General features: G+C 36.9%; 2 protein-coding genes and 1 long non-coding RNA gene across 4 annotated transcripts; 1 reads left to right on the top strand and 2 right to left on the bottom strand.

Annotated features, from left to right (window-relative positions):
* Positions 1-27: 27 nt before the first annotated feature.
* On the bottom strand, positions 28-4416 carry LOC113094674 (DNA primase small subunit-like). Its single transcript, XM_026260264.1, has 13 exons — positions 4199-4416; positions 3814-3971; positions 3153-3259; positions 2991-3064; positions 2756-2892; positions 2569-2627; positions 2377-2486; positions 2060-2151; positions 1809-1944; positions 1222-1291; positions 999-1105; positions 786-884; positions 28-355 (listed from the first exon to the last, which is right to left on the bottom strand). Exons 1-13 carry the CDS (start codon positions 4305-4307, stop codon positions 336-338), a joined length of 1278 nt encoding a protein of 425 aa, XP_026116049.1. The 5' UTR covers positions 4308-4416; the 3' UTR covers positions 28-335.
* An 85-nt stretch (positions 4417-4501) lies between these two features.
* Positions 4502-8439, top strand: LOC113094675 (uncharacterized). Of its 2 annotated transcripts, XR_003288144.1 has the most exons (4): positions 4502-4703; positions 5265-5386; positions 7313-7476; positions 7795-8439. It is a non-coding gene; the product is annotated as an uncharacterized LOC113094675 (long non-coding RNA). The 2 variants fall into 2 exon arrangements; XR_003288143.1 differs by having other exon boundaries at positions 7313-8439.
* Positions 8440-12619: 4180 nt separating this feature from the next.
* Positions 12620-23470, bottom strand: LOC113094706 (rho-related GTP-binding protein Rho6-like). Its single transcript, XM_026260318.1, has 5 exons — positions 23230-23470; positions 22796-22883; positions 16786-16895; positions 15748-15882; positions 12620-15665 (listed from the first exon to the last, which is right to left on the bottom strand). Exons 1-5 carry the CDS (start codon positions 23347-23349, stop codon positions 15420-15422), a joined length of 699 nt encoding a protein of 232 aa, XP_026116103.1. The 5' UTR covers positions 23350-23470; the 3' UTR covers positions 12620-15419.
* Between the last annotated feature and the right edge of the window lie 316 nt (positions 23471-23786).

Genomic DNA, 23786 nt, shown 5'->3' with positions numbered 1-23786 from the left:
TCCCCCCTTTTAAACAGACAACAAATATAAGAGATATAAGTTATTTTATTTAGCTGGTAGAAAAATGAAACAAATTATAAAGAAAGATTGATTTACAAAACCCATGAATGCCTAGGAAAAACCTATTTCCATTAGAAAAATAAAGGAACGGTATCACATGGAAATAAAAGACATTATTTCATAATTTGACTGATCCTCCAATGGAATGTTTCAGAGCAAACAGTTAAGAGTCCCATGTATGTCAAAGTGTCTGTATCCTCAGAAGTAGACAGTCAACAGATAAACATGAAAATGTTTTCTGATAAACAGCTGTTGTATACTTCCAGCGTTCTGTCTTAGAAGTCCTTCTGAAGATCTGCAAAAGTAAAATGAATCATAATCACAATCAAATAATCAATGAAATAAACTGCACTATAACATCAACTAGAACCACCATTAGTTTAAGGATGCAATCGACGATAAGCCAATCCTTATTTTCATATCATGGCCAATATTGAAATTATTAACTATTTGGTCTAAAAAAAACAAAACAAAATCAAATCAACTAGATATTAATTTTGATACTGACTAAAGATTGCATAATTAAATTTTTTAAGACTAACTTTGTCATTCGCTGCTCACATCTAATTGTAAAAATAGAGGATATGAGCATGTAGAATTTAATATGCAATATTGACTAAGGTAATAACCGATGTGTCATGCATCCCCAATTCATTTAGAATGTAAATGCTGAAATCAAGTTTATGAGATAATCAGAAAAACCGAGAAACTTGTTTCTAACTCACCACTCTTCTTCAGCATCTCTCCTTTCCGAGATCGAGCCATTGCCTCCAAAAACCGAACAAACACCTTCACATACTTGGCCAGGCTGGTCCGCTTATAGTCTACACCGAACCAAAAACATGTTTAGCACACAGCACCTGCCCACAGAACTGAGGCTGGCTCCTGAACTACACCAACGTGAATGAACTGAACGGTCAAACATGATGTTTGCTTACCTCTGATTCTGCGTCGTTCTCCAGCTTCTTGTTCATTCTCCTTGTCCTTCAAATCATCGTCCTCTGCTTCATCTGCTCTGGGTCTCTCCAGCTCCTCACAGATCAGACTACAGAGAGACCAGTGAGTCTAGCATATCTAACTTCAGACATAAGCTCCAAGCATTTATAGAAAGCACTTGACACATTATTTGGAACAACCTGACAAAGAGTTACGAGTATTTACCTGATAGTAGGCACCTCGAAAGGATCAAACGTGTTCAGTTCTTTCAGATCTATTGGCACCGAGATTCGACCTAAAGAAAATATTGAATCCAAAAAAATGTTTAGCATCAAATTGAAGTGACATTAGCAAGCCATTTTACCTCAAACTTAAAAACAAGTGTACAGATGAAACTTGCACCTTAAAACTAGAAATGTGCTACTATTGAAAAGTTTCGTCTGCATTTGATTAAAAATATCATTTTAACATACCGATTTGCTGCTCAAGAAACATTTCTTATTATGATCCATGTTGAAACCAACTGTGCTGTTTATTTTTTTTGTGGAAACTGATACCAAAAGCTTTCTTATCCTCATAAACAAAACAAAATCTGAACAAGTTTGCAATGTTCCTGTGGCTCAGTGGTAGAGCATTGTGTTAGCAGCGCAAAAGGTTGTGGGTTCGATTCCCAGGGAACACATGTTAGGTAAAAATTGTTAGCCTGAATGCTCTGTAAGTCACTTTGGATAAAAGCGTCTGCTAAATGCATAAATTTAATTTAAACTTTGAACAGCAGTGTATAAAGTTACTCTGGTAATATTCCTTCTCACCTGTCTTAGGGTGTATGCTGAAGGGGCTCTTCAGTAAGTGATTGACACCTTTACTGACGTTGACATCCAGGCGTGGGTAACAGTACTGCAGCATGATCTCCTTATCGAAGTACTGGCCACCCTTTTTAACACTCGACTTCACAGACACACAAACAAATGAAAACAATAGGAAACTGAACTAGCCTTCCCCTTACTTGTCTTAAGGATTTAAGATTGTTGCGCGGTCTGCTGTGCAAGTAGTTTGCATTTACCTTTTTATGTTCCACCAGAGTGCAGAGTCTTTCCCATCGCTTCATTGGGTTCTTTTCCTCCTGATAATAGATTGTCAGGTCCTTTTTGATATGTGCAGTCAGACTTAAAGAAATAACAGTCCACTGGACTCCTCTTATAAAAAGATCACTTTCACTAATCAAATACTGTGTGAACTTCATGAACAATTGAAGTATTTCCGATATTTTTTTTGATATGGTACCAAATGTGACACTGAGAATTGTGAAATCTGACTGGTATTGGTTCGGACTAGTGAAATACTTGTATGGTGACGACACTTCTGGGAATGAAAGGATATCATCCGGCAGCAGAGCGAGCACTTTGTCTACACTCTCCTTACTGCCCAATATGTCCTGGTCCACAATGGCATATTGACGGAAATAGCGCTCCACCACAGACAGAGAATGACTAAAACAACAAGAGAATGCAGTTACATCATTTACATTTGCACATTATGTACTTCAGGAAGTAAGTCATTATTCCCCATTACTTGATGAAAGGATGGATTGGATCTGACAGCACAACTTTTCTCACAGCCTCCTCACCACCCTAAATGAACATGCACAGGACACACAATTAGTTCATTAAAATCACAGCTTTTCGATTACACAGCTGAATATGATGAACAAATCCATAATGCAATTTCTAGGATGATCGGTTAACTGATATGTGACTACCTTGACTAAACTGAGATACTCTGCCACGGCAGACCGTGCCGCCACTGAGAGCTTCCTAGCAGCGTCATCACAAACCCAGCAATGCACGCCTCTCCGGCCCGAGTATACCCACAGAAGATGATGGAAGCCAAAGTCCTCTGAACCACACAAACAGCGCACGCATGTGCTTTCATTTGTACGTTTGTTATGATGTTACTGTAAACTGTAAATTGTGTTGATAAGAAATAATGCTTACCCCTAAGTGCCCGGTCCAGAATACGGATGGCGATGGTCATTAGAGTCCAGCACTTTGAGCAGATATCAGCAGCACTGAAGAACAAAACAAAACAAAAAAAAATGCTTTTCCATAAGCATCTCATGTATTTACAGAAAAGATTCTGAGAAGGCCTCTGTATACCTGCAGCAACATCTGACATCATCATAGTCTGTCATGTCAATGTCAAACACCAGCTCCTTCTCCAGTGCCTGGAAGGTCCCAGACTTCACTGCGTTGTGTTGACTGGGCTGTCGATCACAGAACCAGAGACATCAGGATCTTTTCATTTCAATATGAAACAGATTAAAAAGCCAAAAGTGAAAAATTATAATCTACAACAAAACTTTTTTTTAGAGGCATCTAACCACATTGCAAATATATTACAACAAAAACATCATTCAATCCACTTTTAAAAATATTTTACAGCACATACATATACATTTTATATATATTATATGATCGAAATGACTATATTTATATAATACTATATTTTCTACAGGACTACAATACTATTAAACTAAATAGCAAAATTGTATTTATTTATTTTTTGCCACTATTTTATTTTAAATCCTGTGAGAAATTTTTGTATGAATATCCCATCAAGTCTTTTAATTAATATGCATATATTTTATTAATATATTTCAATTCAATTAATGTTTTTTTTTTTAATTCACAAAAACCTCAAAGGCATATGCATAATCACAATTTAAAAAAGTAGCATCGATATGCTGTTTAAAATATGCTGTTTTAGATATTCACCACAGGACATGCCAACTATAATATAATACAATATAATATTCACCCTGTGGCTGTAGACTGCTCCAATATCGATCTTGTAGGGAACCATCTTCTGCATCTCTTTCTCCAGCTCATTCTGAGTGGTGAAGGACTGATATCTCACATAAATGTCATCTTTTAGAGTGAAGGAAAACTCACGGTTCTGGAAGTAGTTTTTAGACACTGCAAGAGGCAAAATTAAGAGACTGAGGAAATTATAAATGTTTAATTAGAAACGTGAACATTGTCACATAAAAAAATTACGCATTCAGAAACTGTTTTGTTTAAATTTAAACACTAAAGATCGACTTTTCACAGTAAATACACAAACTACTGTAAACAGCAGTGAATCGCTCGCTGTGTGATCTCAGAATGACATGGATAAGCGTCAGAGATGTAATTAACGTTACCTCCGCCATAACTCAACCAGCGATAGTAATGCGAGAACGGGAACAGTCTGCGGTAATAAAGCGGCAACAAGTCAGGCAAACAAGCTGGATCATAATCTGAAGTTGGCATCCTTAAAATGATCGGTGTTTATTCTCAATGACAGCAGATCCTACAGGCAGCGCGGGAAAATTCACGTAAATAGGAAATGACGCAGTTGGTTCATGTTCATTGGTCTCGCGCCCGGCTGCCACCTCAAGGCTCGGAAGAGAGTGTGTTATTATGATTATGTTGATGATGAATCATGATTAAATTCAGTGGTGGACTGTCCACACACCTGTTTCGGGTGTTTCTCCGTTTGGCCCGAGGATCTACAACAGGTCAAAGATGAAAGCACAGATGTGTGATTAATAGCAGGCGAACTCGTGCACTGTACATTTTTGTAAAGTACTTATTTTCCAAGGAGATAGTGTCAATGAAGAACTTGAGAAAATATGAGACGTGATTTGGGAAGAAGTGAAATATCAGGTATGAAAAGAATATGTACACTAATTTTTTAATGTCTCATTTTTAGTGAAGTCCTCATTATTGCCAAATTATGCAAGAAAAGTGAATTTATTATTTGTGTATTAAGGGTCATTAAATATTAACAATGTAATTGCCCTAAGCAAAACCATCCAAAATATCATTTTCAACACCAAATTTTATTAAACAAAATGCATAATTGGTAGAAATGATCTTTTTTACTTTAGTTTTATATTTTTCTTTTTTATGACAATTCTCATGTGATCCATGTCAATGCATTACTGTACATAGTTAGCCAACGAAATAAATACCATAAGATTGTGAATATAATGTTTTTAAAGGGATAGTTCACCCAGAAATGAAAATCGTCATAATTTACTCACCTTTATGTCGTTCCCAGCTTGTAATAGGCTACTTTTGTTACTCATTTTTAAACACAACTTAATATATTTTTGATGAAACCTGAGGGGTTTATGTCCCTCCATTGAAAGTCCAGGTAACCAAAACTTAGAAGAACCAAAATAAAACCATAAAACCATCAAACAGTGAAATGCTTTTTTTTAGTTTTCAGTCTTACCACAGGAGGGCAGGACATCCTTGACTACTGGACAAACTGAGACACAGCCTGCATGCATATTGAAAAATTCTGCAGCTAACGCTGGATCCGATCTGCTGAGTCCTCGAAGGTATATAACTGTTTGAATATGATGCTGTGTCTTTGTTAGGATGTATGGGTATGATGTTGCACTGGGCCATCGCCAGGAATATTATCCCAGGGCTTTGTCTGGTGCCAGTGAATGAAGGGCCCCTCTAAGGCATCCTGTGGTGGAAGGAAACAACACCGTCCCACTCCTCATGTACTGAAACAGATATTGAAATGCTTTTTGGAATGTGTGTTTTTTGATAAAGGGACTTGTTGCTGTAAGCCTCTTGCAAACTCTTCATATTCATAGTGAAATTTCATAGTAAGTACCTGATGTTAAATCCTAATGGAGTGCAGCTCACAGGAACTCTTGTACAAGTGAGAGCACTCACTGAGAGAGTGGTTGACTGAGAGAGCACTTGTGTCTGAGTGTACTAGTCTCATTTACACCTCTCGATGTCTTTCTTTTCATTTAGTTCTGAATTCTGTACGTTCATGTTCAGCAAGGCCTGTGTTCCTTGTGCATATTTGAGGATTTTACTTTCGTCAGCAAGTTTCTATATTAATTACTAGCAGCTTCCTGAGTGGCTCAGCAGAGACATTCTCATGTAGCAACTGTTCAAAGCCATTTTAGGCATAATACTTTTCCCTGAATAAGTACTTTTCCTGCAGCCCTTCGTGGATCCTTTTTCAGCACGTTGAATAATTATCTTCCTGTTCTTGAAGATATACAATCTTCAAATAGCAGAGCATGTTGTCATACTACATTAGTCAACATTGGAATGGTTCTAAACCAAAATTGTCCTAAAACCAAAATGCGTTCTTTTTAACCGATTCACATATTGACTACTGTATATGGGATAAGCTGTCACAATGCAACCTGAAGATGTTTACAATATTGCAATTAGTTTTGTTTTAAATAAATGCTGTTATTTTGAATTTTCTATATGTCAGAGAGTTACATGTTTATCACAGGTTCCGCATAAATATTGAGCAACACAACGGTCTTCAATATTGGTGATAATCAGAAATGTTTCTTGAGCAGTAAATTAGAATAATTTCTGAAGGATCATGTGAGAAATTATGTTGAAAATTTAGCTTTGCATCTCAGGAGTTAATATATTAAAATAAAGAGTTATTTTAAATTGCAGTAATTTTTTACACCATGTTGGTCAATGGACGGTAAGTGCAAAATACTTAAAAAGATTAAGAAAAAAATAATCACCAACCCCATTCTTTTGAATGGTACTATAAAACGTAACGGTTCATGTTTTAAAATGTATAACAATTTATAAAATGTCCTGACCTGAAATTTATTTGTTTGTCCTGAGAACACAGGTTCAGGTTTCAGTTAAAATCTACCTTTATTTTATAGCTGACTTTCACCTGAATACATGCTAATGTGGTGGTTTATTAATAATGTTCACTGATTTAGCTGTTGCAATGTATTTTAATGTAATTGTAATTTAAGAAAGTTTGGATCACAGTGCTTGAAACCCACATAAAACTACTGCTAGAGAAAGCACACGTGTGTGATTCGGTGTTTGACTCAAAACCTCGTAATCATTGAGTTCTTGTGACGACTTCTCTTGTGACAACTAGCTCCTACGTTAATGAAATTGCAGCTTGCAAACCTCTTTTTAGTGTTTGTTTGGCATAGAGTCTCTGTGATGAGATAAATAAGATGAGGTTTGCCGAGCATGCTCAGCACCACCTTGTTTACTTGATCAGCCGTGACACAAATAGACTGTAATGTTTGTCTCATAACAATGGCTGTTGTTGCGGGGCAGGATGAGGGGCTGGTAGAGGGAAGAGAGGCTTATCTGGGCGACAGGGTGAAGCATGTCAGAGCTTCATCTACAGAACTCCACCGACACACGAGTCTCTATTGTTCAGTTCACATCCTCCTCCTCCTGCAGTGGTGTTCTCCGTGTGTGGGTGGAAGTGACTTTTTTTCTTTTTTCCTCAGTGGAAAATCTCAAAGCCGGGCTTCCCTTTATCAGCCCTTCCTTCTGAGGAAGAAAGAGAACTTCCTTCAAAACAGGTGCAGACTGTTGATGGGGGGCTTGAGCTGGGGAAACAGACTCTGACACACTTCTGATCTAAGGAGGATGCCTGCCGTTTGAGTCACAGGTAACATCAATTACTAATGGTACCTCACCCAGCAACCATTATCTTGGAGCATTATGAACATTAATACGCAGTCTTGATCACCATTTGCATTTATTCAAATCAAATGAATTTCATATGGGGGCATCGCACGAAAAGGGTGTCGTGGATACGGTTTCAATTGCTGATAAACGCAGGGCACAGGTGTTAATTAAAATGTACTGTTTTAGTTGGCCAGATAAGCGCCTGTTTGCCGCTTTCATCTTCACACTGAGAATACACATGTGTTCAAAAGAGCTGAATCTGTTTAATATTTCATTTCGTATGATTTTTCTCTTTCAGGTCGTTGAAAAGTAAATTGGTGCACCCTACACACAGACACACTTGCACTAAGACTTTGCTGCTGTTGCTATGACTACATGCGTTCTGCGGTAAATGTGTTGTCTGACACTGTAAGGTCAAAGAGAATACTCATGTTTTCATATCTACTCACACACTTCTCTCTCTCTCACACACTTGCTCTTCTCAGACACGCTCAAGGTCGTGGGTTATTTTGATTAGGGCCTGTGTGACCTTGAGACTCATAAAGAGCTGCCTACAGTACCGATCCTTCTGGATATGTGGGCTGTGAACTGTCTACAGATAACTAGCCATCATGCTCTGAATTTTAGTTTTCAACCTTTGGATCCCTTGGTGGACAATAATGTTAATATTAATGTGTTTTCACACTTTATAATGCTAAGATTTAGGGCTGGGAATTGTAAAGTTTTTTCCAGGTCTGGTTCTGATTACGTTCCATTTAAACTGTTAATTAACCTACCAAAACAAATATTATGGAAAAATAATACTCAACTCGAATTATCCTGGTAATATCAACAAATTCAACATGTTATTTAGGTTTTTTTGCGAAACAATTTTTTTTCTCCTGAATAAAAATAAATCTGTGAGGACGCAGGACCTCTTCTGGGTAAATGTATTTCCAGCAGGTTGAACAGCTTTTTAAATAATCATAAGTTATTGTACAGACATATACTTGATTGTGTACTTTAAGTTTTAATTGTACTAATAATGTAATTGAACTAGACAGCTAACTTTAAAGTCATGTATAATATTAATATATATATATTAAATATTATATAAAATAAAAATATAAAAAAATTATATATGATAAACACACACACACACACACACACACACGTGTGTGTGTATATATATGTATATATATGGTGAGAGGGTATTACATAATATATTACATACAATTGTATTTTTGTTTTGCATGTATTTTTTAAATATTAATTTAGTTTTTCTAACAGTAATTGGCAGACCCCCTGCAATCCCACCTTGGGACTCCCTGTTGTAGACGCTGCTTTAGTCTGTATCAGTCTGGAACTGCTCCATGTTCTCTGAAATCTCTAACTTTGTCTTGGTGAAAATGATGAACTATGAAAGCAATTTTCTTAAAATATATCTTTAATCATCGGTTCATTGTCTGGCATATCGTCGGTTGCTGTGATACTTGATTGAGAGTATGTTAAACACATGGAATTGCAATCAGGCTTCATTGTCGTGTATCATTGTTTGTTTCCTGCTTTAACATGAAAAGATTGTATCAAAGTACAAATAAAGACACACTATTTCTTTTTCGCATGTAAGAAACAAGTTACCAATATCTCCATTATATTGGGGCATATACAATCATTGAGAAATTGCCCTACCCTGTTGTGACTGTGGGCACTAATGCATGTGTGATGCACCCTGACCTAACAAGTTATTTACAGTGTCACACCATATGTTAAAATTTGTCCTTAAGAGACATAAATCACTCTTTTTCATTTTCAGCTGTAACCAGCAAAATCCCTCCAGACATGCATGGCCATCCTGACCCGTCCAAACGCATCCCACACCTCCTTCCTTCTCTATGGCACAGAGACCCAGGTGCCATGAAACTATGGTTGGCAAATTAAACAGCCAAATACACTCATCCATTATCAGCATACCTCAGGGGTTCACTGTGACACGCTGTACATATACGTGAGAGTGAGTGATAGTGGGGGTGGGGTTAACCTCATGGGTTTTAGGGAAGCCTTGGGGGCCATTTGACAAGGAAAGGCCCATGGCAGTGTGAGAGGTATGCTCCTATGAGGGCACATGTGCGCGGTTGTTTTGTTCTGTTGCCAACGCAGCAGAAATCAGCTCTTGCAACACTACCATATCAAAGTCATCAAATAATGTTGCAGATATGACTTTCTTTGGCAGAACACAAAAGAAGATCCTCCAATGTTATTTTGGACCCCATTTACTTTCATTGTGTATGTTGTTTTTTTTAGAGTTTTCCAAACTGGGTTTGAAATTTTAATTATTATTATTAATTATGATTAATTATTATTAATTTAATTATTATCTGATATATATCCAATATTGTGCAATATTAATGACAAGATCTGATAAGCAATTTTCTGCTGATGTATCATGCATCTCTAAAAAGGACGTGTAATAACATAAATCGAAACTGTATGATGATGTGACTTGAAAGGTTTCACATTGTTTATGCTAATATAGGAATACATTTAATATGCTGATTATGTACATTCATTTCTCCTGAGGCCACAAGTCTAGCAGATGTTCTTGCATGTGCGACATGCTTTCTGCTCCAGAAAATAGTTAACCTGACTGATTTAACAAGGGTTGACTGAGCTTTTGCACTGAACGTTCCTTTTGAACCTTAAAACAACATTCCTCTCATAATGTAAGTACGAGCAGGTGAATAACACAAGCAGAAAAGGTGCATAAGAAAGTAGACAGCACATTTGAAGGTCTGAACTCGCATACTGAACGTGTTTTCTTCTGTCATAATGATCCCACTTTGTTTCAGCAGTTCTAGATGATCTATGGCATTGTTAGCACTGGAGTCACGGTGGCTGGTTTGATGGCTGCGTGTTTGTTTTTGTGTGCATGCATGTCTCTATGGCAGACTACACCTCGTTAGTAATTGGAGAGTATATTTAAATCCCTTCTTTACTGATTTCTCCCCCCTAGGTTTCTGTCTGTTGGATGTGAGGGATTAGTAATGAGCTGGTCTTCTCTCATTCCCTTACTTTACAGGATTTTTCTTTAATAACATTGCTCTTAAATTCATGCTTCACAGATTCTGCTGTTTTATCCAGTTTATATATTTTCCTTTTCCTAGAAATTTCCTTTGAAAGTCATGCTTTAAGCGGTGACTGGTCAAGGTCGACTTGGTCTAATGCATTAAATGAAAGAGCTGAACATGGTGAGGTATACAAGCACTCTTTGTCTATTAATATACTATAGTGTGAACACCTACACCACTGTTTAAAGGTACCAGGCTAAAGAACTGACTGAGGAACATGATGTAGATAAGTACTTTTGAACTTGTTTTGCTCCAGGATATTGAATTTCATTGGAATTTAAGTGCTGACCCAACGCAATATGCCAAAAAAAAAAAAAAAAAAAGATTAAAACATGAATTTTAGCAATTCATTTAGCGATTAATTTAGCGATACATTAAATTATACATGTATGTTAAAAATGTGTATTCAAATCTACATTGTAATTAATTAATACCATGTAAAACATCTCAAAAGATTAGAATATGGTGAGATGCAAAGGTTTCCTGAGTCTTCAGAATGGTCTCTCAGTTTGGTTCACTAGGCTGCACAATCATGAGGAAGACTGCTGATCTGACATTTGTCCAGAAGACAATCATTGATACCCTTAACAAGGAGGGTAAGCCACAAACATTTGTTGCCAAATAAGCTGGCTGTTCACAGAGTGCTGTATCCAAGCATGTTAACAGAAAATTGAGTGGAAGGAAAAGGTGTGGATGAAAAAGATGCACAACCAACTGAGAGAACCGCAGCCTTATGAGGATTGTCAAGCAAAAAACTTCACAAGGAATGCACTGAGGCTGAGGTCAAGGCATCAATAGTCACCACAAACAGACGTGTCAAGGAATTTGCTGAACCACAGACAACATCAGAGGTTTGGGCTAAGGAGAATAAGAAATGGACTGTTGCCCAGTGGTCCAAAGTCTTCTTTTCAGATGAGAGCAAGTTTTATATATTTTTTGGAAACCAGGGTCCTTGAGTCTGGAGGAAGGGTGGAGAAGCTCATAGCCCAAGTTGCTTGAAGTCCAGGGTTAAGTTTCCACTGTCTGATGATTTGTGGTGCAATGTCATCTGCTGGAGACAGTCCATTGTGTTTTTTGAAAACCAAAGTCATTGCACCCGTTTACCAAGAAATTTTGGAGCACTTCATGCTTCCTTCTGCTGACCAGCTTTTTGAAGATGCTGATTTTATTTTCCAGCAGGATTTGGCACCTGCCCACACTGCCAAAAGCGCCAAAAGTTGGTTAAATTACCATGGTGTTGGTGTACTTGACTGGCCAGCAAACTCACCAGACCTGAACCTCATAGAAAATCTATGGAGTATTGTCAAGAGGAAAATGTGAAACGAGACCAAACAATGCAGATGTGTTGAAGACCTCTGTCAAAGAAACCTGGGCTTCCAGACCACCTCAGCAGCGCCATAAACTTCATGCCACACCGAATTGAGCCAGTACTTAAAGCAAAAGCAGCCCCTACCAAGTATTGAGTACATGTACAGTAAATGAACGTACTTTCCAGAAAGTCAACAATTCACAATTCTTTCTTTCTTTATTTTTTATTGGTCTAATGAAGTATTCTAATTGGTTGAGATAGTGAATTGGTGGGTTTTTGTTAAATGTGAGCCAAAATCATCACAATTAAAAGAACCAAACCCTTAAACTACTTCAGTCTGTGTGCATTAAATTTATTTAATACACAAGTTTCATAATTTGAGTTGAATTACTGAAATAAATTAACTTTTCCATGACCTTCTAATTTATTGAGATGCATCTGTATACCTGATTAAACGATTATTTACAATATTTTCCCCTGGTTTTTCAGAAAAGACCTATAACCCAACTGTTGGTCTACCACATTTGAGGAGCACTGATGTAGAGTAATTTGGAACTTTGTGAACAGATGGATAGTGTAGGGACTTAATGCAAAGGTCAATGACAGAGTTTGCCCTGTGATGTAATTGAGAAAGCCTGGATAATATGCCATCTTTAGAAACTGGATATAGGCTAGATAGATTCATAAAGAAAACTAATGGACCCAAATTGTTCAAGGTATATTTATTTATTTAGTTAAAGCTATTTTTTTTTAACCAAAAAACATATCACCATATATTCCATGTCCTTGTCTGATGTGTGTATAGTGCTTATTGAAAGAAGTATTTTTTATTGTTTCTGCCTCTTTATTGTTCAGTACTGTTCCATACTATTCCTGCAGAATCACATGATTTACTCCTGGCTTTTCCTAGTCCTGTTGACCTAGTTTTGAGTGCCATAAACAGGCAATTAAGTGAATAAAGAGGCAATTCAAGAGTCTGCCATAAGAGGATCTCCTTAAATGTAAGATACAGGGTTCCCAATTACTTTGAATAATGAATTTACATGACTTTTCTAGTTTTTTTATTTCATGGTTCTGCAATTCATTTGATAGAGATTGCTGGGAAACATTTTCATTTTATTTAATTTCTATGTTAAATGTTTTTACGGACATGCCACTTTTCTCATTATATCTTGGACTGCCACTGGATCTGCGCAAACACACAATTTACTGACCAAATCCAGGTTTTAATTCATTTAAGAGTGACACACAACATCAGAGAAATAATAATAAACAATATTCCATATAAAATAGATTGTCTGAAACTGAAGAATAAAACAGAACCAGCAATAATCAACTATTAATAACTTACATTGCACACACAATCATACAGTCTGTTTTCAAATTAGTTTCCTTCTCAGACTTCATTTAAAGGGCTGTACAAAACTGATTATGCACAACATATGTACGTCCAGACTTCAGTAAGAAAAGGAAGATTGTGGAGGTCCACCAAATTGAACATATAACATATAAGGGTGCTACCTAACCAGACAACAGTAACAAATTCATATCAAGATGATGGTCAGTAAGATGATTTGTGTTTTTTTAAACTATAAATTATAGCCATGAAAAAAAAAAAAAACATTTATGCTACATTTTGTCACTTTGTTTACACCCCGTTTCTCTCTCTCAACTTCTCTCGAGTGGTTTTCAGACATTTAGTCTGGTATAACTGACTTGTCTGTTACTAAGCAACAGTATAGTATGAAGTGATGAACAACCTCCTAAAGCTTCTTTCAGATGAACTAGTCTGAGAATTTACAAGGTCAGTGATATAATAATAACAAAGTAGAACAAATGTGCGCTTAAGGCAAGACCAGTTTATACGTACAGTATTTTCATTCTCATTCTCTAGATAATGACTACGCAAATTTAGATTTGACTTAATTTGCAGTTTTCAAAGTATCTTCTGCTCTCCAAGGTTGCATTAATTTGATCAAAAACACAGTAAAACGGTAATATTGTGAAATATTATTACTATTCAAAATAACTGTTTTCTATTTTAATATATATATATTTTTTTAATATATTCCTTTGATGTCAAAGCTAAAATTCCAGCCATAGCTTTAACTGACAAAAAAAATTATTATTATAAAAATTATATAAATTATTCCACAAACCATTTCTTTGATCATATTATATTTGATGAACTACTTAAGTTGGAAGTTATTCTGAGGTCAGATTCTTCATAATGCTGTCCCGTCTGACTTCTCGGTTTACTTCCACTTGGCCATTTATAAGCCTAAAGTGAGGATTTAGTTGTTTTATAATTAAGCATTACACAAGCAGGGTTTGTGGGATTTAAGACCGAGATTACCAGAATGAGGATTAGCATAAGAAGAGAGTCCTCTGTGACAGTGAGCTGACCGGTGCATGAGAATCACTGATATTATAATGCAGTCTAATGTCCAGCCCAAGTTAACCAGTAACTTCACCACATGACAAGAGAAGTCAAGTCTTTACAGGCATGTTATTGAAAATAAATTGTTGTGGCAGATTTTAAGATTACTGTAAAAGAAAAGTCAACTGGAGCATTACGATTATTTTCTCGCTTAAGCAACAGTTTTGGTGGACTCCAATATCCCTTAGTATATCCAATCTCTAAATTTACTTCAGTGAAAGTTCTTGTTTTCTTAAAAAAGGACCATCTGGAAGGGGTCTTTCTTGCAATAACGCTGGGCAGTGCTGGGCTTTGCCCTCACTGGCTGGACTTTATGACTATTTATATTCTCTAGGGGCAGAAAGCTCAAGAAGGACTATATGACAGAGAGAGAGATAAAGAGTGTGTCAGCACTTCCACTCCATCTGGATTGTACAAATGTGATTTGATGCTTCATCTACCATTTTCAGGAGGACTTCTTCAAAAATCTTGCTTGGCTCCTCCCCTTACGAATGCATGAGATCTCACATTGTAGATCAGTGCCAGAGACTTCAGCTACAAGCAAAGCATAATTCTCTAATTCCAACCTGTATTAAATCATCCTTTCACTTTCCATTCAACAATCACATCCATGTTCACTAAAGTGCGTACTGTGTACCACAAACACATCCTCTTCCTTTAAATATTAAATTACGTTCACAGCTCATCTCACATTCCCATACATGTATGCACGCTAACAAACAAGACTACCCACAAAAATATCCGACAGTGTCCAATATTCACTGTATTTCCTTCTTTGACTGACTGATTGATCATTGATACAAAATGCAGCCCATGTAAAGCCATATGCTTGTAAACTCAGTCGATACAAGGATGTGTAACAGCCAAAAACCTTGAATAATGGCAGCAGCTCTTTGTCGTAGGTATGAGTGTGTTTGTGGGTGGGGTGTCAGAATGGAAGAACAACAATATAAGTGTAGAGAGAGGAAGGGATGATGAAAGGTCATGACCTCGCTTCCTCTCAAATCCAACCCTTTCAAAGAGCGAAAATATATATTTTTCTGGAACTGGAGTGGCGCACGTGGAGCTCACATGATGGAACAGCTCTTGGTTCTCTCCTTGCTGAAGGAGGAGGTCAGGAGCTCTGCTTTGCTGGGCAGGTGAAGGAGGCGTTTGGACAGCCGGCGACTGGGGCTTTGCTTTATGGGGGGCTGCAGTTTGTTGAGGCATGTTAGTGCCGCTGAGCGGAAGACGCTGTGGATGCTCTTCTCCGATGTGAATGCAGAGCACTCTAGGTACACTTCTGCTCCCACCTGCTTTGCAAGCAAGGTGCCCTACAAACACAAGAATAGACAGACTGCAGTCAGAGAGGGAAAAAGAGAGGCGAGGAGTCTAGGAAGGGTGTGATCGACTGACCTGCTCATGGGAGATGGGCGTCAGTCTCTGATTGGACAGCTCCATCAGTGTGCAAACATCTGTGCGCAGGTCTGTCTTGCAGCCGACTAGGATTATTCGAGTACTGGGGCAGAAATCCATGATCTCGGCTTTCCACTGCAGGGAGAGAGCTGTTAATATACTGCAGAATAGTATTTTTACTTGAGAAGCAAGCAACACAATGAAAGAAATTTTATTCGACAGAGGAAAACAAGCCATACAGGTTTGGAATGACATGAGGGTGAGTAAATGACACAATTTTCATTTTCGGTTGAATTATCCCTTTAAGACTTGTTTTGTTAGCTTGTATCTTTATTATAAGTGTTTTTTATCTTACTGCAAAAAATTGCCTGTGCAATGAGACAAAATACACTAATTAAAGATGCATTTTCTTAAAAGTTGTAATATTTTATGAAGCGTTGCTTAAGCAAAATTTTGAATTTTAAAGCTGCAGTCGGTAACTTTTGATGCTCTAGCGGTCAATAAACAGAACTGCTTGCGTCTTGCGGAAGAACATCGTAGCCGGAACTACTTCTCTCTGTTTATGTCTATGAAGAATCACAAAGGTACTGGGTTACTCCGCCGCGGTACCCCCGAAGCAATCTAAAATAGTCTGAATATAAACACTTATTATAGGTGCACCCTAGTGATTCAGGACAAGCCAAAACACGGTTTGGAAAATAGATTCATGGTGTACTCGCTTTTTATATACATTTTTCTACATTTTGAACACAAACAAAGTTAACCGCAGCTCTGATTGGTTGTTTCTAAACGGGAGCGATGTATTTCTGCAAATGGCAATAGGACCACTGGGAGGAGCCAGAGGAGCTTGATTTTTTCACAGATTATCTGTCTCATATTCTACTGTCAGGACATAATGACAGGTTTAACAAATATGTAAAAAATATATTTTTACAAAAGTTACCTACTGCAGCTTTAAGGAACTTTAGATAATTTAACTGAAGAAAAAAGAAAAGAAAAGATGAGTAATAGAAAATTAAGTCATAAAATGTCTTTAACCTTTTTCAGAGAGCTTTCGACGGTCTCAGGGCGACTTATATCAAAGCAGAGCAGAACAGCATCTGCATCACTGTAGCAGAGAGGCCTGACATTATCATAATACGGTGAACCTGCAGGAGCAACCACATAACAAATATCAGTAATGGAAACTTGGTGTCAAATAAGATGCTTGTGAGAGAGGAGTGAATGCAACCGAATATGGAAGATCAAATGATATCAGGGGGACTTGGCGATGGTTGAGTAACATAAATAGCAAACACACAGCAGTTAATAGGTGTGTGCATGTGTGGATGAATTTTGGAGATTCCTTTATTGACAGAATTAGTTGCAGAGGATGTCTTGTCCCCCGCACACACCAAACCTCATCTCATTCTGTAACTACAGCAACAGCATTGAAGGATACACACATAAACACTCTCATACTATGGCTCTATGTCAATGGAAAATAAAGGAAGTCCATTAAAGGGTGCATTTTGCCCAATATTCTTGTTTTTGTGTGTATTACAATATCGACTTTCAGCTCAGATGCTGGGTGTTTTGTCAGCCTCTCTGAGTCACGTACTACTGCTGTATATGTAGACAGTGACTCAGCTCACTATGTTTAGTCAAAGAATATATGGCTTACCAGCAGAAAGAGAGGAAGAATATAATGAGACAAAACTAAAAATAGACAACCTTATTAATATCACTATGCACACTAGACCATACAGGTCTCCACATTAAGGCCAATGTAGAAAATTAAGTTGTAGAGTTGTAGATCTACTGTGTGTGAGAGGTTAAGTTATGTCATTGTGAAGCCCTGGATTCCGTGTCTGGGTTTAGTTTGTTTAAGATTCTCCAGAGTTCCAGAATAGGTCAGTATGACTGGGAAATTCCATCAGAGTGTTTTTAACATTCCACGGTAAGGCAGTGTGTTAAGATAAAATGCGCATCAGGAAATACCTTGACCTAAACTGAGCATAGACAGGAAGTCCTCCTTGCTTAAGAGCTCATTCACAACCAGTTGTCACATGTAGTAGATGTTCTGGGCATTTCCTTGAATGTTATGGTTGCTTCTTGTTATTAATTGCTATTATTTCTATAATTATTTGTTTATTTATTATTATTTATAAATAAATTATAATAAACTTCATAATATTATATATAATGTAGTAATTTATACTTTGTATAATACAAATTATTTTAGTAGTAGAAGTAGTAGTAGTAGTTCAAAAGCAGAAATAGATCAATAATTATTAATCAAGTGTGCATATATTCATCTATTCAGATGCAAAACTCAGTGGTAAGACGTCTCCCTGTATTTGTTGTACTTGATAGCAATTGCTCTTTACACCTGACCTTAGCTACTGTTTGAAAAACAAATGATAAAAACTGTAAACTGTAATTAGTCATGATTAGAGCGTGTTTGTTCATGTATGCTGATAAGTGTTTGCGTGTGGGTGCACAAGCGTCTACCGCTCTGCCAGTGTTTCTCCTGCACATCCCCACTTAACAAAGCTGTGCACAGTTAACAAAGTCTAACTAGCTTAATGAGGGAATAGATGGGCGCTGTTTGATTGGCTTCTCCAGCTCTGATCTTCCATGCAAAAGTCTGAGTCAGGTGTTGTGCATGATAAAATGTATTTTCCCCAGTTACCCTTTTACTTCTGATCTGGGCTGCGTCTCCCGAAAACTTCTTAACTCTACATTGTTCTTAAGTTATATTTTAAGCTGTACCTTATTGTTAAAATGTGTTTCCCAAAAATGTTTTTAGTTAAATATACCTTCTGTAAGTCATACTTTTGTAAGGTTGGTCTGGACCCGTCTTAGATATACCTTACCACTGTTGACAGTTCTTTACATCTTAGTCTATAAAAAGTAATTCTGAAGTTTTACACCCAGTGTTCAATTAAGCTGCAATTCCTAAAAATAATAAAAACATAAACATAAAGAAATTATTTTGAAAAAGACAAACTTGACAAACCCTATTTGCCCTGAAATCTGCTGCTGGCGACTCTCCTCTTTCTAATTTTTACTCTGCCATAAAAGATGTTTATATATTTTCTGTTTTATGCTGTTATTGAGTAGCTCATCCAATAACATAAATGATGTGATGCGGATACACCAGTATGCGATGCGGCTGCTGGTAAATGAGTAAATGAGCACTCTTACTTGAATGGTTTTTTTGTTTTCTGTCGGACTTACGTAAGCCCAAGGTGTTTTTCTCTCTCTCTCTCTCTCTCTTCTGTTAAAAGCTGTTGAATTATTAAGCAGTGTCTCCTATAGGTTTTTTCCTTTTATTTTATGTGGTGACCACTGGAAGGTGCTTTGGGCATCTATTTTTCTTTCTAGGTTTTATTCCCTGATGTGATGTATGTTACAAAGCCAAAGTAAAAGTTTCACACAAGAAGTGCAGCCCTGGAATCTGTGTCTGGGTTTAGTTTGTATAAGATTCCAATCAGAGTGTTTTTAACATTCCACGGTAAGGCAGTGTGTTAAGATAAAATGCACAGCAGGAAATACCTTGACCTGAACTGAGCATAGACAGGAAGTCCTCCTTGCTTAAGAGCTCATTCACAACCAGTTGTCACATGTAGTAGATGTTCTGGGCATTTCCTTGAATGTTATGGTTGCTTCTTGTTGTTTGTTGTCAATTGCTATTATTTCTATATTTATTAATTTATTTATTATAATTTAAATATAAATTATAATTAACTTCATAATTTTATATACAGTAGTATATAATGGTAGTAATTCATAATTTTTATAATACAAATTATTTTATTAGTAGTAGTAGTCGTAGTTCAAAAGCAGAAACAGAACAATAATTGTTAATCAAGTGTGCATATAAAAATGTGTTGATTCAGCTGCGAAAAAGTCAGTATATCTCTAATGTGAACAAATTAAGTTCCATTTTGAAACAAATTATACATCATGACAGTCAGAACCATAGACAGGGTTTGAAAATCAGTGAGGTCTGGGGAACTCTCTCTCACAACAGACACGGAAGAGATGACAATGCTGAATAAAGTCGTAGTTTTTGCTATTTTTGGACCAAAATGTATTTTCGATGACTGAACCTCTGAAGCCACATGGACTACTTTGATGGTGTTTTTCTTATCTTTCTGGACATGGACAGTATACCGTACACACAGTTTCAATGGAGGGACTGAGAGCTCTCTGACTAAATCTAAAATATCTTAAACTGTGTTCTGAAGATAAACGGAGGTCTCACGGGTTTGGAACAACATGAGGGTTAGTTATTAATGACATAATTTTCATTTTAGGGTGAACTAACCCTTTAAGTTCAATTAAAAGACCAAATTCGATATATAGTAATTATTTAAAGTACTACAAGGCAAGCAGATGGCTATGAACACAATGCGCAAACTTTGTCCTCCCATACAGCAAAACGCTTGTTGTGGCCTAATAATAGACTAAGATGATAAAGACAATTCAGTAGACCTAGCCTATATGTCTTGTTGTTGACTCAACATATATTCAGACCAGCAAATATGAACGTGCATTATGAAATGCATTAAGTGATTTTAAAAGTATCAGCTCTGTACAGGCAAGCAGACGAGTACAGAACACAGTGCGTTAAATTGTACATTAAACATTAAACGTTTTCCTCCGATAGAAAATCATTATAAAGAAAACACATAATGTAGCTTATTGGACAAAGACAGTGATATAAACGAGTTGTATGGAAAAATGCTTAACGCAAAACTTTGCGTGTTGTATTTATTCTGGGCTCAACTGCGTGCCTGTACATATTAGTTATGTATTTTAATAATGTAGAGAAGAACATTGAGTTTGGCCTTTATCATCTTAGTCCATTATGCCACATTTTGTGGTATGTGAGGAAAATACTATATACATATTCATTATATTAATGAACTGTATATTTAATTTGATATTTTAATAGCATCTTACTACATTAAGCCATGTTAAGTGTTTTTTTCTACGCTTAGCGAGAGACTATGCACAAACGTTCATATTGTGGTGTTCTGGCCAGGGATTTGCCTGTCTAGTCTTTTTCTTGCAGGACCCTGTACGTTATAGTACTAAATTAGGTTTAATCATTTAATCACCACCACAGCGTCTTGTCTCCATCAGCAACACGCACGATTTGTGTTGATTGCAAGTGACATCACAGGTAGCGGAAAGTGCAAGTAGTGATTGCAAGTGACATTGTAATTTAGTTTCTTTTTTCTTGTCTTTGCCACCTGGCTGCTGTTATAAAATGTTGGGAAAATCAAACATAAAGTAATAAAAAATTCTACAAAATGAAAAATAAAGACTGCAAGTGATGTCACTAGTGGAAGTATCTGAGAATGTAAGCCAGATCCTCTTGATACATTCTTCTTCTTATATATTTATAAAGTTTAAACCCAATGCATTTAGCTGATGCTTTTATCCAAAGCAAATTAGAGTGCATTCAGGCTAACATTTTTTACTTAACATGTGGCCCCTGGGAATCGAACCCACAACCTTTTGTTTCTAGCAATGCTCTACCACTTAAGCCACAGGAACACTGTAATTAATAATAATTTATGTAATTATTTATTTATTTATTTGCAGAAGAAAGTCAGTCATACAAGTCTGAAACCACCTGAGGGGGAGTAAATGATGACAGAATTTTCAGTTTTTGGTGATCTATCCCTTTAAGTTTTTTTATTTTTTTTTTTACCCTTAAAGCTCCATGAACACAAACACAGGCTACATAAACGAGTCTATCGGAAATAACATTCCATGTCTTTTTACTAGATAAGAAAGTAAGAGCTCCAGCTATCACTAAACATTCCCTGGCCAAATTAATCTGATAGACAAAACCACAGTCCCTGGAACAGGAGCTGATCTGTGTAATCTAGAGACACAGTATCTCTTAAAAGCCACCTACGTCACTGAAAAGGCTTTGTGGGTCATAATGAGAAAATTCCAAAACATGCCAAAACCTTGTGGTGTCCTTCACGGGCTTGATTATTTTATTAACCAGTTGTCTGTCTCGTCTGATTTAGAAGCAGACAGAAGGTAAATACGGCACGCCACAAGTGTCTGACGCTTGAGGATCGGTCTCAGGTGTTGCAGCTGCCAGACCCTCACACTCACATCAGCTTGTGTTTACTGACTCAGGGCTCAGGTGCTAATGGTGTGCCTTTCCTGTAGCGTCTGACTGACCTACTAGCCCATATATAGTCGATCAGTGACAAGTTACTACAATCAATGTATATTTGATGTATATGAGTTATAATTTTATTGTTCTTACATTGTACAAAATTAGACAACTGCTCTAATGAACATTTACATTCCACAGTGAAGCTGTTTGTTGATGTTTGTCCTATTCATTTTTATCCATACACTGAAAATAAACAGGGTCCCAAACAACACTGGACCCCACTGACTCAGGTCTGTTGACTAAAACTAATAGTACTATTTGGAAAAAATAAGAGCCAATAAAATGTATTTGATATTGTAATTTTTTTACACTGATGCACGTAACCTAATCAAACAAACATAAGCAGCTTCACTGTGAAGTGGAAGCAAGTAGTAAACAAACCACATGTATTCGGCCGATATAAGCGACTAAAACTAGTATTATTGGGATGAATAAGAGCCAATTAAATGTTGGTAAGAGCAGCTGTACCTTTGATTTTGTACAATGTCAAATAATATTGGCATAACTAATATTGTATGGAAATAAAACACTGGGACCTTAATAATAATAATAATAATAATAATAATAATAATAATAATAATAATAATAATATATATATATATATGTGTGTGTGTGTGTGTGTGTGTGTGTGTGTGTGTGTGTGTGTGTGTGTGTGTGTGTGTGTGTGTGTGATGCCAGAATTTAAATTTCTGGGTCCATTTAATTAATTATATTTACAGAGCTGTCATGCGTTTAAAACTTTATTAATTAGCAAACATTACTGAGTGCAAATGTGTTCATCAGTTTAAATGCTCTGTTATGTAAACCAGAAACACCGCTGTCCAGCTGTAAGTCGGTCAGTCTCTCGCTCACCTGATGTGTCCCATAAACTGAGCTCCACGCGCTGCTCCTCTAATTCCAGTCCAGCTGTGTAGTTCTCAAACACTGTTGGGACGTATGTCTGTGGGGGTGGGGAAGACGAAATAAAAGCCATTATTTAATGACTTAATTAATTAACCTTTCTATAAAAACACTTAATTTCCTTTAAAACGGCATTTAGTTTCACAGTACATATCATATGTTATGGTGGTTTGTTGCAAACGCGCTTTGTCCCCACAGCGTCAACATGTGCACAGCAACTCACATGAGAAATATGCATGAAGTATTACATTGATGTATGACGTATGACTATACATGCTAATCAAACGTAGTGCGTAATACTCACAGCATATTGCATAATGACATAAGCAAGCATCCTACTTGCGAACATATACATCAATATGAATACGTGAGAGAGCAGGACATACCTCAGGATAACAGTCTTTGGCCAACACTTGCAGCATTGCGGTTTTCCCGCTTTGCACTTCTCCTACTAAAACCAGTTTACAACGCATGACCAAAGGCTGGCTGATTCTTCTCTCCTTCATTGTAAATATAAGGGTCCTGTGCGCGAAGACTCTCTCGTATGACGGCCCTGGGCAGTTTGTTCAGACCGCATTGATGTTTGGACAATATCTCTACGAAAGAGAGAAATACAGCAGTGCGGCAATTTATACAGCTCTGTTATCCAATCAGCGCCGCGCTCTCCTGCTCGCGCTCGAGTTCCACTGCCCCCGAGGTGCGCCCACCCAGCTGGAGTCCGCTCATTGATTTAGCCGATATACATGCGCCTCTTTGAAACAACGCAACAAACCTTTATGATGGTTTTGAAAATAAAGTTTCCCCGGAAGGTGTTAAAAATGACACAATCTTACATGGCTTAAAAGTTGACAAAATGAACTTAACAAAATAAATATTGATATAATATTACCCATTCAGTTATCATGAAGAATACCTTCAACGATAACATGAAGGCTGTAATGTA

Source organism: Carassius auratus, unplaced genomic scaffold (genome assembly GCF_003368295.1).
Source record: "Carassius auratus strain Wakin unplaced genomic scaffold, ASM336829v1 scaf_tig00215416, whole genome shotgun sequence".
Taxonomy (NCBI): domain Eukaryota; kingdom Metazoa; phylum Chordata; class Actinopteri; order Cypriniformes; family Cyprinidae; genus Carassius; species Carassius auratus.
Note: the sequence above shows the minus strand (reverse complement) of the source record. Positions and strands in the feature narration are given on the sequence as shown.